Source organism: Mytilus californianus, unplaced genomic scaffold (assembly GCF_021869535.1).
Source record: "Mytilus californianus isolate M0D057914Y unplaced genomic scaffold, xbMytCali1.0.p SCAF_30, whole genome shotgun sequence".
NCBI classification, from domain to species: domain Eukaryota; kingdom Metazoa; phylum Mollusca; class Bivalvia; order Mytilida; family Mytilidae; genus Mytilus; species Mytilus californianus.
Window position 1 is genome coordinate 1,634,335 of NW_026262680.1, and position 17,841 is coordinate 1,652,175.

At 32.0% G+C, this 17,841-nt stretch overlaps 1 protein-coding gene across 1 annotated transcript; it reads right to left on the reverse strand.

Annotated features, from left to right (window-relative positions):
• Positions 1-4,396: 4,396 nt before the first annotated feature.
• LOC127736394 (endoglucanase E-4-like) lies at positions 4,397-17,608 on the reverse strand. The gene is made up of 11 exons (XM_052246912.1): positions 17,427-17,608; positions 15,401-15,605; positions 14,511-14,681; positions 13,087-13,271; positions 11,506-11,665; positions 10,368-10,479; positions 8,102-8,252; positions 7,209-7,365; positions 5,949-6,114; positions 5,260-5,450; positions 4,397-4,437 (listed from the first exon to the last, which is right to left on the reverse strand). The coding sequence occupies exons 1-11, from the start codon at positions 17,535-17,537 to the stop codon at positions 4,397-4,399; spliced, it is 1,650 nt and encodes a 549-aa protein (XP_052102872.1). The 5' UTR covers positions 17,538-17,608.
• Positions 17,609-17,841: the final 233 nt, after the last annotated feature.

Consider the following 17,841-nt stretch of genomic DNA (forward strand, 5'->3'; position numbering starts at 1 on the left):
TTTGTAGTAATTAAATACCAAATAATCAAAGCTGGTATATAGACAAGATCCATGTTAACATTAAATATATATATATATATATATATATATATATATATATATATATATATATATGTTGGAATAGGTGTAACATTTGTGAAATGATTGTTTTAGAAGATCATATTGGAAAAGAAATAAACATGGCAAAAAAACACATGCTCTAAAAATATCATTATACTACTCATTTGAATGATTTCATTATTTTTTTCAAGGTGATAATGTACTGTTCGCTTACTGTTTCATACTGAAAACTTATCAGTGAAGCTCGAATCAAATTATTTATATTGCAAGAGATCGATGGGTCTCTCAAGGTTCTCCATCTTCGCTAGCCAAGGGTTACGATCCACTTCCCTCCTCTCCACCCTTGGCAGATTAAGGCAACATTTGTGATAACAATGTTGCGCCATCTATCGGTAGATTAAAGTCACGCCCATTCCTAATACATTATTCTTGACCAGTGGTAGCACTTGAACTCTTCAATTTGGAGGTAAAAACACGGTAGCGTCTAGATTCTACACACTTGGTAAAGCAGGAAACGAAAATATACGTTGACATTTATGCATTTGACTGTGCAAGAAACATACACAGGAACTTCTATTTGTTGATTAAAAACATTCAAATTGTCACTAAATATAGTCGTATGTTTAGGAATGTAAAGACTTGTTGCACAATAAGCACGTGGCAAATGTTTACATACACTTTCTACATTTACACGTGATCATGTTATAGGCGCTTTTTGATTGGATGCAGTGAGTTTCGACTGCAACCAATTGAAATCATTACCTTGTGTCTACGAAATTCTATCTCAATCCGCCAAGGGTCGAGAGGAGGGAAGTGGATCGTAACCCTTGGCTAGCGAAGATGAAGGTTCTCCGACTTCTTTGAACAATACAAACTTGCCACCATGATGTAGCAGATAGTGCTGAAAGTGGCGCTAAAAACCTACATTCAATCATTAATCATATTACAAGAAACCAGCCATAAAATATCACACGTAAGGGTAACCTAAGACTCTTATTAAACCGCAAAAGACGAAAATGAGATCAGAGATACAACTTGAACATTTGTAATCCGACTATTATGTTTCTAACTTAGAATTTTGTGTGGTAAAAAATCTTATTGAAAGGTGACATTCCATTAACTGTTATAATCTCTGTACTATACAATAGAAGTAAAAATAGATCTAAAGAGCTTTTGTGTACACCTGCATATTTCACCAGTCCTGTGCATTAGATGTGGATTCTGAAAGAGTCTACACATGTATTGGAATGTTATAAATCTGAAGACTACCACTTTTGCAGTATTGTCCATTTGATTTCAATGAATAATAAAAATAAATTATCAAAATTTTAAAATACATGTCTGGTTGTTAGTTTCTTTTCATTGAGTGCGAGGGGCTGTTGCCAGAGCACTTAATTTTATATTATATACCTTTCCATTGACTATCCAATTTACCGCATGTTTAAATCTCAGTAATCTTATAATCGGTCCATTGATAGTTGATATTTGCTGACTACTTTGTTCAAATATTTTTTTAAAAGGAGTTTACTTAGTAGTTTTATGTTGTAAATTCTCTCCCTGATGGCATAGCTGTTGGAATTGTTCATTTTGTGACAGTGATTTATCCATGTTATCACCTCTTAAGTTTAAAAATGCAGCAAACACGAAATAGAAACCTGGCGGTTTATATGTCAAAAAAACTTAAGAATAATTAGGTGATTTTAAAAGGCCATTGACTCCAGAATGAATTAGATTGTGGCTGCTGATATATATACTGAGACAAAGAAATGTGTACTTCGTTACAAGTTAAGATGACAAAATAAATAAACCAAAACCAGACATAGATAGTTTAGTTGCAGTAGGCGTTCTTCATGGTTTGAAAACATTTTGTTTAAATTTTACAATAGAACTAAAGCTGTGGTTTTAACTCAAAATATAGATGTATGTATCCCATGGATGGTTTAGCGGATAGACATTAAAATAACTACAATGTTTCAATCATGTCAATAGATCAATTATCATGTCATATAACAGGTTTTAAAAAATAAACATTTTTTTTATTTCAAAGTATATCAAATCTATGTTATTTTATCAAAATGTAGGTAAAGATGGCGCATTTCCTCCAGACATCATCACAGTGCACTTAGGATTGGATGACAGGATAAAGTTTCGTAGAAAAAAAGATCGCCATCATCTTCATTTTATGTGACATTATCATTTTTTTTCTCTCACATATGTTTACAACTCATCATCCATTTGCTTGAATTTTCGTTTGACACTAATAGTATAAATTGCCCTAGAATGGGGTTTTCGTGCCTTTTTATGTGCAAGGCAAAGAGAATAGACTATAAAGAGAATGTAAAAAACGTTAATATTATAAGTCACTTATAGAAGTTATTGCCCTTGAATGACGATATTTATCCATTTTTGTACTTTGGAAAACACTACAATAGGTAGAAAGAAACTGAAAATTAATAATAAAATATTAACAACAAGAGATCTTAGGAATGACTTATGTTCTAGTCTTCAATGTTGCAATTGCACATACAACCAAGTGAGAGTATTTGCCAAAATACTCTTGATATCCTATATTCTCCTGTTGTGCACTTAAAGGACTTCAATCATTTCTTAAAACATAGTTTCCGATCTGTTGACGACGTTTCTTCTTCAAATAATACATTTGATGAATATATAGATTTCGTCTTAATGATTCATCTAAAAATTTAGATCGTCAACAGAAAAAAAAAGGATCTATGTCATAACTGGGATTATACTATAGTGTTATTAACTAGCTGTTTTTGTATTGGCCCTGTTATAGATTCGAGGTTAGCTGTATTGGACCTCGTCTTAATGATTCATCTAAAAATTTAGATCGTCAACAGAAAAAAAAGGATCTATGTCATAACTGGGATTATACTATAGTGTTATTAACTAGCTGTTTTTGTATTGGCCCTGTTATAGATTCGAGGTTAGCTGTATTGGACCCGCGACTCGAAGAGTCGAGGGCCAATACAGCTGATCAAGAATCTATAACAAGGCCAATACAGAAACAGCCAGTTCAGAACACTTTTATTAAATGATTTTAATTCTTCAATTAAATAAGCAACTTACCTTAAAGTAGGAGAAGATACAGAAATTCATATCTGAACTTGTCGTTTCGCATTCACGATGGATTTTTTTTCAACATTGTCAGATGTAATTTCTGATTTCTTGTCCAAGTACTTAATCGTATGCTATTACAAATTATTTTATCTAGCAAATATTAAGAAGCTGGGAAGAATTAATCAGACTGTTTAACTTTTCTTATTCTAGAAGTCGTACCCGAAAAGGCTGAGAAATATTTTCGTTTCAAGACGTTACAAAACACTGAACATCATTTAAACTTTTTTATGATATTTAGTTCAAATATATGAATACAAATGTATTTTATGCATAACGCTACGTCCAAAGTTAACTGTTAAGTAAGCTTAGGGGTAAGACAATTAAAACCGGAAGTGAACGTTCCGTATTAGCCCGTGGGCTTATACGGGGCCAATACGGCTTTTTCCGTATTGGCCCTCGTATTGGCCCTGTCCGAAAACCAGTATTAACTCCGGATTTATATCGACAGGACAACGTCACCAGTATTGCACATGCTGATTTATCCGTATTAGGGCTGATTTGCTCATATCATTTAATAATAAACATTAGATACCAAAGGATGTATGAAAACAAAGCTGCATGACAGATAATAGTTTCTATGAAATAATTATAAATAACCATTTCTACCTAGAAATATTTCGTAAGTCCCTCTTGTTGACTTATCTGGATGGACATTTACGATATTTGATAAATTACAATATTGATGAGCAACTTATCAACGCAAGTGTCATATAACAAGTATATTTGCTTACTCTTTCAACGCCACTTAATAACAGTCCTGTTTGTGAAGGGATGATTGTAGTTTTATCATTCATTGTGTGAGTGTGGATTTGATGGTTATAAAAATTCCATTGTGTGCGTTTTGAAGTTAGTGAAAGCTGAAGATTTCGTAGTCCAGACAAACACCATATATCGGCTATCGGTACAGAAGATAAAATAGAATCTGCGTTTCCAATTGCTTTTAAATCAATTTTGCTATCGTGTACAGCAGATTTTGTCTGAATGTTCGGTTGCCAATGCAATACAATGAATTTGCAATCGTGCACAGCAGATTTTGAACTGTATTACCTTTTGCATCTGCCAAAACGATAGCAGGAAATAGGGTGTGAGGAAGATTGCATAAACAGACAAAAAGGATATACGTTGTTGCAAGTTAATGCAAGCACCGCTTATGAAATATGGCTTTTTCAGATTACATTTATTGATCAAAAATAAATTATCTGTCCAAAATATGTCGAACATGTAGAGACTTCAGTCCTGAAAAGAAAGAAAACAGTAGCAAGAAATAAAATGAGTTAATGCTTGAGGCTTAAAACTGGCAGTGTAAGAGTTCCCATTAAAGCTTCAATTTTCTGTCAGTTATATTAAGTTGAAAAGCATTGAGAATCAACAGTTCTAAAACAAATTTTACAAAATATATGCGATAGATACCTTAATTCTTTAAAAGTCAGTTGAACGTTTAAATCACATACTTTTAGTATAGAGAAATCAAGCCTCTCAATGATCAAAATTAGTGTTTGTCAAACTGCTATATATCCAATGAATTTTTCCTGTAAATTGGTAGGTTAAAATTTCTTGAATTTTTTTTTTATTATTTTTTTGTCATCAGGTCAAAGTATATCTTTTGTCACAATGTTTACTTAAATTAAACGAGCCAAATGTATTTTAGTCAAAGTGTTTGGTACCCCCTTAAACAGCAGATATTTTAGTTCCTTTTTATTATTTCAATCTATCATACGCTACACCAAAACAAATAGGAAGAGAAAGAATGTTTGTATTGTATAAAAATGCGGTATTCCGTTTTGATACCATTGGCTACTGCCGTAGTACATTTTCTTATTTTGATCGATGATGCAAACTTCTAACGTCTTTTCCCTAATATATTACCAAACTTCATGTGAAATTTTCACTTTGTACCATCGTATATAAATTGCAAGGGTATCCGGATGCGAATTACGATAAGCCATTTCAGCCCTTTGAAAACGGCGGTGTATTTGTAATCATAAATTCTAATCAATTTTAGAAACATAAAGTCTAAATATTACTGTATAAATATAAGCGATCGATTTTTAAGCATACCTGCAACAGCTCCTTGGAATCCAGCGTTGTAGTCACAAGCCACTTCGTTACTAACATAGTCAGTCCTGACGTCTGTGTATTTGTCGGTCTGATCTGGTCCTCCTACCAGAGCACCGTACAGGGTATGTGGATTAGGCCCTTTCTGTTGTTGCTGGTCCCAGGAACAAGGTGCTGGGATCATTGGACATGAGCTGAAATTAAAGGTTAGTTTATGAAATGTCTAAAAAAAAAACAACAATCACCATATGTTTGTAGTTATCTAAAATATCGATGCGTTTTTGGATTCATATTTTTAAAACTATTAAACTAAACTAATTCACCCATAAGTGTGAGATTAATACGTGTAATGATTGCTTGATGACTTGTATCTTAAAAGTTTTAATGGAGAAAAGCTACAGAGACCATTTATTTTAGCTTCTAATTAGTACAAAAATGGGCTCAAATAGATATATATTCAACAATCATGTAACCTGGTTGCAGATGGCGTTGGCATCCACTAATTTTCCGAAACCACTGAATTTTCAACGAATTGTTTTAATATTCTTTATCTCACATTATGTTGCAGGATTCGTTCAAATTCGATAGATAAAGTATGAATCTGTCATCTCTGTTTTGAATTCTCGTTAATCAGCATACTTCTCTTTATTACTTAGTGCACTCTATATTTTGGAATCAATGAAAACAGTTACCTTCCCCTGTGATGTGGTTGTGTAGGAGGATTAACTCCGAATCCAACAACAAAACTTCTTCCAGTGTCTCCAAGAGCGTACCCAATCTGACTTTTAGCCCATTTTCGGTACTCTGTTGGATGTATTCCTAGCTCAGCAGTAAGAAGAGCCATAAAGGCCATGTTAGCTACAAAATAACAAACAAGTCTTAGTAAGATAATAACACGATGTGTTATTACGTCCTTTTCTTCAAATTATCAGGAAAATAATTGAAAATGAGTTTGCGAATTCTCCCTTCAAAGGTCAAAGTATGTAAAATATGAAATTATTCTACCAATTTCAGTTATATAATCTGGACATACCCAAAATTTAACATTCTATAATTGAAAGGGAACCAGTTATACATATTTCTTATGTCATGAACTTATCATACCGTGAACTTGTAACAAATGAAATGAAAAAGGTGAAACACGCATAATTTGCATAGCAATCACATTCCTGCAATGTTGGGTAAATATATTAAATATAAAATCAAACAAACGCAGAAATGAATAAAACGCTTGACATTTAAACTGCTAGATGACAGTTAAAATCGATAGTCAAGAAAGTTCTGCTATACATTGTAAATCCCCGTCTTTCGTTGTCTAGTCAATGAACATGAGACATCTTGACAATTTCATATAACACCCCTAATCTATTCATCATGAATTATTGATTAAAGGTTGCACTTCTTTAAATATAGACAATGCAATTTCTCATAGAAACTCCTTTTACGGCTAAAACTGTGCTACTTTCACTATGAAGTTTCGTAAAAGAATTATATCCTAGAATAGCAAGTTCATATGCGCTACTATTTTTTTCTAAGGTAAGAAAATAGGGCTGTGCGGCATATTTTCAACATTTATATGCCCCGAACTTCTTAGAGTTTAAACTTGTACTAAAATTCTGTACTACCCCTCCATTCACTTTGGGTCTTCCTCAGAATTCAATTTGGCCGTTATCCATTAGTATTTTTACTGGTAACATTTCCAAGTTATGTCTCTATGAGATGAAACATAAAGATCATATCTTAGAACCAGTATGTAAACAAAAGAAAATATCCATGAATATCACATATCTCCCCAAAAGAGGAGTGGTTTGTGAAACAGCTGTATTTACTAAGTGCAACCTATACTGATAAAAAGTATTAACAAAAAAAACGAATTCCAAGATAAATTAGAAAAAGGAGAAGTCCATAAATCCTGACAACACGTTCATTTATTCTATAAATATCATTCATACAGGCATATCTGAGAGATCCCCATTGCAGTCTAAATGCCAGTCCTTTTGGAGAATAGGGCAATGCAGCAGTACTAGTTCCACCAGGTAACCAATCAGTAAACGTGGCTTCTAGATCTTGTTTGTAAATATCCTTCTTTGTCATGTTGTACAACAGAACCTACCAAAAAATATCAGAAATGTGAAATCGATAGTAAATGAAATGTAGAACACAATGATCCATTTCCACCAATTTTCAACTTCATGTTTGATAAGACCTTCCAACTGTATTGATTCCAGCGTCATAATGGATCTGATGTAGACGTAGCCTGGTATCTTAGATGAGTTTGTCCACTGTGAATACGATTAACTTTCTTTTATGAACGTTTGCGAGTTTTGAAAAAAAAATAGTAAACTTTAATTAGTTTGCAACAACATCACGTCTTTGAATACTGTTTTACCATATGATTCCTTTTGTTACAAGCATTTCAAATTATACACATTATATACTTTTAAAATTTTGGTTATTCGTTGTGCAGAAAATGTTTTGGTGAAAAATGTAATGCAAATTTCAACGTTACGACGAGGTACATGACGAGGTCTGTTCTAGTTCTAAGGAGGTTGGTCAATGTTAAGGGACATTACTCGTATAATAACGATGATTTTTATCGATGTGATATCATGAATATATCTCGATGAATTGAACATATCAGTGTTGTATGATACAAAGTGGTTGATATCAAGTTACATAAAGGAGATAGATTAAATAGGCTTTTAATGAAACATCAAACTTAACTAGAAAAGTTGTGGATAATTTAAAAAATGTTAGATACGTAATCAATATGTGCAATTGATAGAGTTGAACCTGTATTTAGATGAAAGTACATTCTGCAAAAATATGAGCTCAAGAACAATACCATGTTTCCTGTATTTTTCTCATCCCACGACTGGCCCCACGCTGCACCGGTTTCATAATGTTTTTCAGCATCAGCTAAATATGAAGCTTCTCCAGTAGCTCTATACAACCATGCTCCTCCCCATGTTAGCTCGTCTTCAAACTCACTGGATCTAGATTGAACACATATACATAATATCAGTAAACAGCTGTTTTGTGTCAATTACGGCAAACATAAATACATGTGTTAAGGCTTCCCCCTGGACTATTGTATTGTAATTCTTTAAATGCCTATCTTTATTTATTTTTTTTTTTGCATTTTGATAGTGAATTGTGACACAATTGTAAGTCTCCACATGTAATCAAGGTAAACGAAAAACGAGCAAAATAAAACAAATCGTACATACCTTTTTAAATTGTTTAAGGTGGTACCAAACACCTTGACTAAAATTAATTTAGCGTGCTTAATTTTCATAAAATTTTGATAAAATTTTACTTTGACCCTTTGAAAAAAATTAAAAAAATTTAAAAAATTGAACCACATACTTATCGGAAAAATTTCATTGGATATGTAGCAATTTGACAACCACTAATTTAGATCATTGAGAAGCTTAATATTTCCTTAACAATAGAACGTGATTAAAACGTTCAGCTGATTTTTACAGAGTTGTCTTCTTGTAGTGTTATGTACCACCTTAAGGAGGAATTCAATATTATTGTTTGGCATTAATAGTTTGATGAACAACCTCTTTTATAAAACATCTTTGTATTCCTATTTTCGCGCATACTTTATTTCGCGTTAAGATCTTTCTAGCCATTTACGCGGCGATTTATTTTCGCGATCTACTTATTTTCGTTATATATTTTCATATAAGTGAAGATCTAAGTTTTATATATTCGCGAAAATAAATCGCTCGCGAATATAAGTTAGTTTAAAACGGATTCAACGTGTCAACACAAATATGTAAGAAAATAAGTATATTGATAATATTCAAAACTCCAGTTGTTCACTTGAAAATATACTGTTTTACATGTATGCATGTCATTACGGCTCTGACGATTTTTTTTAATAACGATTTGGTATAAAGTAAAATAACAAAAATACCGAACTCCAAGGAAAATTCAAATCGGAAAGTTCCTTATCATATGGCAAAATCAAAAGCTCAAACACATCAAACGAATGGAAAACAACTGTCATATTCCTGACTTGGAACAGGCATTTCCTTATGTAAAAAATGGTGGATTAAACCTGGTATTATAATAATAATATAATAATAATAATAAATTCTTTATTTAAAGAGGGTAAACACAGTAAGTTACAATTACTAATCTTCCCTGAGGCCCTCATATATAATACAAGTAAAAAAATAATAATAAGAGAGAAAAAGCAAACATACAACATATTAACACATAGTCAGTTCACAATCGTATAGTCATGATAGTTCAGTGTACATGTACCATTAGAACATATAAAACAGTTACAGAGTGCATGTAGTAAATGGATATTATATACAAATCAAAATCATACATTCTAAAAAAGTAATAGTTTTATAACTAGCTGAACCTCTCACTTGTATGACAGTCGCATAAAATTCCTTGATATTGACAACAATGTGTTGACAAAACAAACAGACATAATAGGTAAAAATGTCAAAAATAGGGGTATCTTTGAAAGTTACTTAAATAACTTGACTCACTTTCAAAGTAAGGTTACTACAGAACTTTCATGTTTGAACATTGTTTGGCAACTCTTTTGGGTTCAGCTACTTTTGGTCAATTACAATGAACAATACATTGTCAAAATTAACGTTTCAAACTATTCAACATAAATCTATCTGTAGTCTTTTTTGTTTCACAACTTCTGAGAACGATATGAAGGATTAACATTTCACCAAACAAACGTAGCACTATGTAATCTGATTATTTTCAGTAAAGTTGTAATAAAAGACAACAGGTATTCGGTATGAAATTGCATTTTGGTACAAAAATTAACAAAATGTATTAACTCCAACCGTTCGAGTCTCGGTGACTATACAACAACCTCTAGTATATTCAACAACAAACACTAAAGGAGCCAGTTATTAATATAACACTTTAGTAATACAGAGAGCCTTTCGCGATGATCCTAGCGTGCGCCAAATATGTTCAGTCGCCATTAAAATACTATGTCTTTCAGTAAAATATAATATGAACATTACTATGTTTTTTAGGGGGAAAGAGAGTAAAAAAGTACTTTTATAACTTTTTATTGAATATGCCTTTAAATTTAGCTCAAAATGGGCTTTTACCTATAATAAGCAGCTGCAGCGTTCACGCTGTCACTATACTTTCCAGTGTGAGTTTTAGCAAAGGTGTACAACTGTTTTGCGTGTGTCAATAGTTTGGCTGAAAAAGCTGGATCTGAAATGTATTTAATGATATTGTAATAGAACTAATAAATCGATCGAATAAGAGTTCTAATTTTAATATCTTTATTGTGTAGTTTTGGTCAAATTACAATCCATTCAGCGGTCAGTCTTATTCATATTATAGAGGTGATTCACAGCTTCATAATCTAATACATTCTGGGTAACTTTTCCAAAAGCGTATATCAAAATTTTTTAATTGGTTAATGTTGTTTATAACGATGGATATCCAACCAATAGTGTGAAGTAATTTTTATTTTGATGCATGAACAATGAAATTTAACCCTTTAGATTCGGAAACATTTATGCCGAAACAATAGGCGCGGATTTAGGTAGACGGGTCTATGGAGCTTCATTTATAATTTTTTACAAATCAAACCTCTGAAGTTGTCTTGTTGTTGCCCTACTTTTTCAAAATCTTAGATCCAGATCTGATAATGGTTTTGTTTCTCTTTTAATCATGAATGATATTCCACAAATCCTATAAATAATGTATATCAATTTTCAAAAGTGAACGGTCTTGATTTAATAATATACACCCTAATATGGCTATATTAGAGTTGTCTTTACTGTTTTGTTTGGGCTTTATGTTGTAGTTCTGTGATTTTGTTAAAAAAGAATTGAGTTGGCGTAAAATGATTGTTTGAAAGAAACACACTTCTTAGTGAGAAATATAATAGATTCCCTTAATAGAAAGCTGTAGTAAGAATTGTGTGCTATATTTGCTTTATATATTTTGTGTAAAAACGTGAAGTTATGTAATGTACGTCTAGATAAACTTTATTATAGCGCCGCTATAAATAAGTATTGGGTGCAGAAAAAAAGCAATTTTACATCTACTTTTCATTATTGGTAAACAAATACATACGTCATATTAAGACGGATATCTCTTTCAAAATATAATTTTTACTTTACAGCATAACTTTGGCTTTGACACAAATAAATATGATTTAACGAGTATTATGTTTTTTGCTTTAAAATAATTTCCCATGTATCAGTAGGCGCAAAACAGATAACAAACCTTTGTCTTTAAAAATCAAAGATCCTACGGTCATGGCGGCTGCGTATTCTGCTGCTACGTCACTTCCGGGATTGCTGGCAGTAATTTTAAATGCCGGTCTGTCTAAACTCATATCTTCCGGTCTTGTCCAGCTTCCGTGGTCTTTGCCACCATCTCCTACCTTGGTTCGGAGAAATTGTATTGGTAAATCACACGTGTAACCTGATATTTTATCAACATTTAAGATAATAAGCAGATAACGTCAAATTAAAAATCAAATATAGGATTATTTCCAAAGGTCATATTGTTAGCTTTCTACTTTGATAATGTCTATCTCTTCTGGGGGATATTTATAACTCTAACACAAGAGGCGATCGATACATTTATAACAATATTAGTTGCGTTGCAAGTTAAGAAATATCCTGCAATTGGCTGCAATACCTTACAAATACAATTATTTTACAATTAAACAATCTTACAGCAGATGTCATGAATATGTAATTATACAACATCACCTATACCAAATTAAATACGTACCGTTTGCTCTCCCGCATGAAATATTTAAAGAAAAAGTTGTTAAGGACCCTTACCATTATCCACGCCCTACTGGTTCTGATGGCCATTTGAATAAAGTAAAACATACCTTTATAAACCGGATCCCGTTTTCCAGTTTATATTTCTTCCATAAAATGTGGAAGGAGTGCATTTTTTAAAACTCTTTTGGATATATCATTAATAAAATTTAGAATGGAAATGGGGAATGTGTCAAAGAGACAACAACCCGACCATAGAGCAGACAACAGCCGAAGGCCACCAATGGGTCATTAACTTTGTTTACTTATGGTTAATACTTTTATAAAATGATTTATAACTTAAATTTATGGTTTCAACAAACACTTGTCATACAGTTTCTTCATATGCGTGCAATTTAATAAACAGATCAGTGATTATTACTAAATATAGCCATATCTAAATAGAAATATTTATTTCTGAATTCCGAATGAAAATTGACCTAGTTTGTAATCAAGTTCAATTTGAAATATGTATTAAAGATATTGATTTGATAAATAATGCAATAATATAGAATTTTATTTGAACGAAAGAATGACACATGGAAATGGTTTATGTGACTAATAAAAATGACAAAAATAGCTCTTTTCATTAGGAAATTATTGTTTGCAAAGGGAAGTAACTGTTATCGTTCTAAATCAAGAATATACTTATTCAAATATCTCCATAAGTATATTCACATTTGAGGGGTAACTGATATTTTCACAATATATTTAAATGCAAACAAATTCGTATTATTTGTTTAAATACATATAATTTGATGGTTCATAATTTTAAGGTTGTGTTAAGCAATAATTGGGTACCTATGTAAACTAATAACACACTAGGACTCATTTTTTCAATTTTAATTTATAATGTTAGCACTCTAAGGTTAAAGGATGTGTTAGATATAAGGTAATTTTCATTTTTGTTTTAATTGAAAGATGTACTTTTCTTGTTTTTATTATTTATTTTTTAAAGGGAAGCATTGTTCCTAACGGGTAAATTTTTAAAAATTACGATAGTTATTTTAAATACATTTTTTCTATTTACCTGAACATAAAGCTCATTAGTTCCGGTATGACATTTCAATAGCCACTCCAAAGGCCATCTAATGCAGTCATACATTTCTCCTAGCTGACCACTAGCAAGATAAGCGTCTCTGTACTCCAAAAGACTCCAGCCGAGCAGTGTTGCAGTGGCAGCCATTGGGAAACCAAATTTTACATTATCGCCAGCTTGAAATGACAATATTTAAACTCATCTAATTTATAAACTGTTAACCTTGGCAACCTTCAGCATCACAACGCCAAATTTACTCAAAAGGATTTGACAGATATGGCCGTGTTTATATTACAAAATATAAATAAAGACAAACCTATGTATCTAGGAAAGTATTTGAGCATGGTAGAATAAGATATATATGTATAAAAGGTTGTCCTGTAGTATTTTGATTAAAAAATATATTTTGATTAAAAACATATTTGGAATGTTTGGTGACCTTTAATAAATTATAAAAAATAGGAGATGGGGTATGATTGCTTATGAGATAACTATCCACCAAAGTTCAAATGAGGTAAATGTAAGCAATCATACCGTAGAGTTGGCTATAAAATGCCCCAACATGAAAAATATGAAACAAATCAATTGAGGAAACTAACGGCTTAATTTATAACAAAACAATTTACGAAAAAACAAATATGACAGACATGAACCAACGACAACCACTGAACTACAGGCTCTTCATTTGGGACAGGCATATAAAGAATGTGGTGGGGTTAAATATGTTTGTGAGCGCTCAACCCTCCCCCTAACCTGGGACAGTGATGTTACAGCACAACGTAAGAACATACTATAAAAATCAGTTGAAAAGGGATCAGATTGATACAAAGAATAAAAACATCTAAAAAGAACACAAGTAGATATCTGCATTTTATTTGTATCACAATTTATTTTAACTTAGTTTAATTCTTGAAAATGTTTAAAACAAAACTTACTTAAACCATTTAAATTTTACCAGAAGGGAAGCATTCGCCACTATATGAGATTACAACAACATTATTACATGTATATTTTCTTCTTGATGTTTGTTAATTTTCATTGCATACATTTCTAGTTTAAAAGCTATATTTGTCTGATGAGTTGAAAGTCAAAATATTTTATGGATCTAGTATGACGTGATCAGTAGTTTGCATTGCATAACAGGATATATTCCTGGGTCATTCTGAAATATTTCGTCACAATGATCTTGCAGTAACTATGAATATCAATTATCCTGTCCATGAAAGGCTCGTATCCTTTTTTCAAATTTTATTACATAATTTATCAATTAAGGTATTCGATATTTTCAATTTCACAACATTTTGTTGACCATGTTTTCAGACGTAGGTGGAAAAAAAACTGATACAAGAATTGAAAAGTAAAATAGAGATTTGAAATCACGCGAGTATTTAATTCTATTTAAACAATTTGCCTACCATCATACCATCCACCAGTTAAGTCTTCACCATTAGCTCCCTGATCAGTTAGTGCGGAATCTGCACGCCATGGAATTGGGTTGTCAGCCGGTAGTTTCCCAGATCTCTGCGCATCGTAGAACAAAATCGATTTTTCAAGTACTTCGTCATAGTTATATTTAGTCCCATCAGCTGAAAAAGATGCATTATTAACTCACCGATACATGATTTTTCTTAGTTTAACGTGGACAAAGTCATCATAGATACCACGCTTAAAATTGTGTACGCCAGACGTATGTTTCGTCTACAAAAGACTCATTAGTGACGCTCGAATAAAAAAAAGTTTAAAAAGCCAAATGAAGTTGAAGAGCATTCAGGACAAAAAATGTTGAAATGTATTGACAAATACAGCTTAGGAAAATTCTTAGTGTAAAGACAATATATAAACTTAACTCATTGTAGCTGATGTTTTATTTATAACTATTCTGGGATAGAAAATCATTAGTGGAAAGACAGTATAAAAATTTGATGAAATTCATTAGAAATATACGATCGCATTGTTGCTGATATTTTAAACAGCAAAATGATGGGGAAATGTGGCTTCACCTTCAAAACTGAAAAACTTTTCCAAAGTTTACATTTGCAATTGGTTTTTCGAAATCGTATCTAGTGAATGCAAAAAACAGATTTGAAAAGAAAAAGAGAAATATAATTAGTCATTTCTATTGAAAAGCTTCTCTCGTCACTAGACAGAATAAAAGTCATCGACAGACAGTCAGAAATCTTGAGACAATCGTGAACATAAACAATAAGAGATTTCCCTATCTAATGCATCAATAATACATAATCATTCGGACGCATGAAATTATTAAACGTGTTGTTTTCAATTTTTTATTTAATGCAGCTCTTACTGTTAGGAACTGGAGGCACAGTGAAACCATCATCACCAAAGTTTTTCAAAACTGCCGTGGCCGTTGGTGGATTACTTCCGCTGAATTTACCGCCAATTTTGAAGTCCAGTGAACCTCCAGTGTGGGCAATAGCAGTATGTGGTTTGTTGACAAATGTCCATACTTTTTTGTCTGCTGAGTGAGTTACCTCGTCCGCCATGTATTGCTGTTGAAATAATCATTTAAGAGACATATTGAGAATCCAAGATATATGTGACTTAATGATCGAACATATCAGAAATAATATAAATGCATCTATAATAGAGACTGGTGCACGTTTTCCAATTGAAATATATGATTCTACGATGTTTTGATAACCGGGAACCAACCAAATTTGAAATTGGTTTCATTGTCAATATTACAAATGCATAAATAATATTAGATTATAGGAATGTCTGTTAAGTCCTATACTTAAATCAAGTATTAACGGTATCAATTTTTTTTTTCTGCACCAGATGCGCATTTCGACAATAATTGCCTCTTCAGTTATGCTTGAGGCCAAATCATTTGAAAATCCAAAGCTTTTTTTAAAACAAAAAGGACAAAAAAATGTATTAAGGATGTACTAAAGTGAAATTAAAAAAATCTAGAATTTAAAATTTACACTATAAGTCAGAAGAGCATTAGTTAATGATCAAAATAAGCTAAAATATTGATAGGTCACGGAGCTCCTTTTTGAGATTTAAAAGTTTTTTTTGAAATGGCGGGAAAAGGCTGACTCGGACTTTTACCTTATATTTGCATTGGTATTATTTGGATCTCAAATCGAGAAAAAAAACTAGAATCTGCTTAAATTTTGGTAAATGACCTTTTATGTGCTATTGCAGTCCGATATGAAAAGAAAAATGGGTGTTATGGGGCACAATATTTTACCCTGTATCGTAGGAAAAAAACCAAGGAGCCCGAACAGCTGACAAAAAATCCTAAACCTGATCTAAGTACATCCTTTAGGGAATAATAATTCACCAATGTTCAAATCTCGTTAATCGATAAGGAATAGACAAATCAAGGTAACAAACAAGGTCCGAGGTCGGGTGCATCAACAAGAAAAGCTTTTTTGTCTATGTATGCCTCATTATTATGTCATGCGAATTCACAATCATTCAAAATGTCACAATAGAGAATATGATACAATCGATTAAATTACAGATCAGACGACTATACTTGTATCTAAATATCTTAGTGAGTTGAAACGCTGACACATTGTGTCATTCAACGTAATAGTATGTTTAACTAATGATGCTATTCTTGACGCCCGTATTTTGCATTTATTTAAGGTCCCATAGCGGCAAATGCTTCAGCTTATCCGTGAAAAAAAACTCTCGCCAGAGCACATTTCGAATCCTAATTAACACAACACTACAATAAAATGAATGAAATGAGAAGCGTGTAAAATGTCAATGATACTGCAACCTACGAAAAATCTCTAGATTATCCTGTTAAAACTACACAATCCCGTCCTCTTTCCCTCGATTATGACATTACTGAACGACTTATTACCGTATATGTACTTCAATGAGTAACACGACGGGTTCTTCTAGTGACGCAGGAACTGCCTATCATACCAGAGCATATTAATAACCCTCAATTTTTTTTTTCATTCGTTTTGCTCAATCTTTCATTTTCCTTTGTCGTGTTTTACTATGGTATTTTGTTTTTTCGCTGGTTTTTTTTGCCATGGGTTTGTCTGCCTTTATTGGAAATCTGATTTTTTTTATTGTTCCTTTGATATCTTTTGTCATTCTTTCATGAGATATGTGTTTTATAATCATACTTACCATTATGATTCAATATATATATATAAAAAAAAACTAGATACAATATAGCAAATTAAAACCTCTCATAGACTTTTGATATTTCGTCTTATGACGTGCTCTTGCTGAAGTTAGCTTCAATTTTGTTTTATCAAATTGTGTTCTATAACATTTCATTTGTTTATCATGTATATATATTCTAAGAATATTTAGTATAAGTATATATATCATACCGTTATACTTGGTATTGGTTGATCAAAAGTAATAATTGCCTCCCAACCGTTCAATTCTTCCTGAAGATTCCAAATGAGATGTGCCTCAAAATTATCATCCCAGTTGTGCATTTTGGTAAGTGTCGTAGTCAGGGTTGACACAGCTGCCGTAAATGACGGAAATACTAGTAACCAAGGCAACAACATGGTTTCTATTAGAAATATTTATAAATATGTATCATGCATTATGGTTAATCAACTCTGTTTTCAAATAAATTGTTTTTTCTGGAGTTCAGAATTGAACAAGATTCAAGAAATCATATTATTTGATATTTTATATAAAAAGTTTAATAGTGGTGAATCTATTGTGATCTACTATGAGCTACGTCTGCTATCAACAAACTTTTATATATTTACACATAACATGCAACATACA

Excerpts from the sequence above, each read along its gene's own strand:
- LOC127736394 (XM_052246912.1), bottom strand. The coding sequence starts at position 17,537 with ATGCACAACTGGGATGATAATTTTGAGGCACATCTCATTTGGAATCTT. Across the intron at positions 11,666-13,086 it reads CTAATGAGCTTTATGTTCAG|GTAGGAGATGGTGGCAAAGA; the intron begins GTAAATAGAAAA and ends CTCCGAACCAAG. Across the intron at positions 8,253-10,367 it reads GCTGCAGCTGCTTATTATAG|ATCCAGTGAGTTTGAAGACG; the intron begins GTAAAAGCCCAT and ends TGTTCAATCTAG.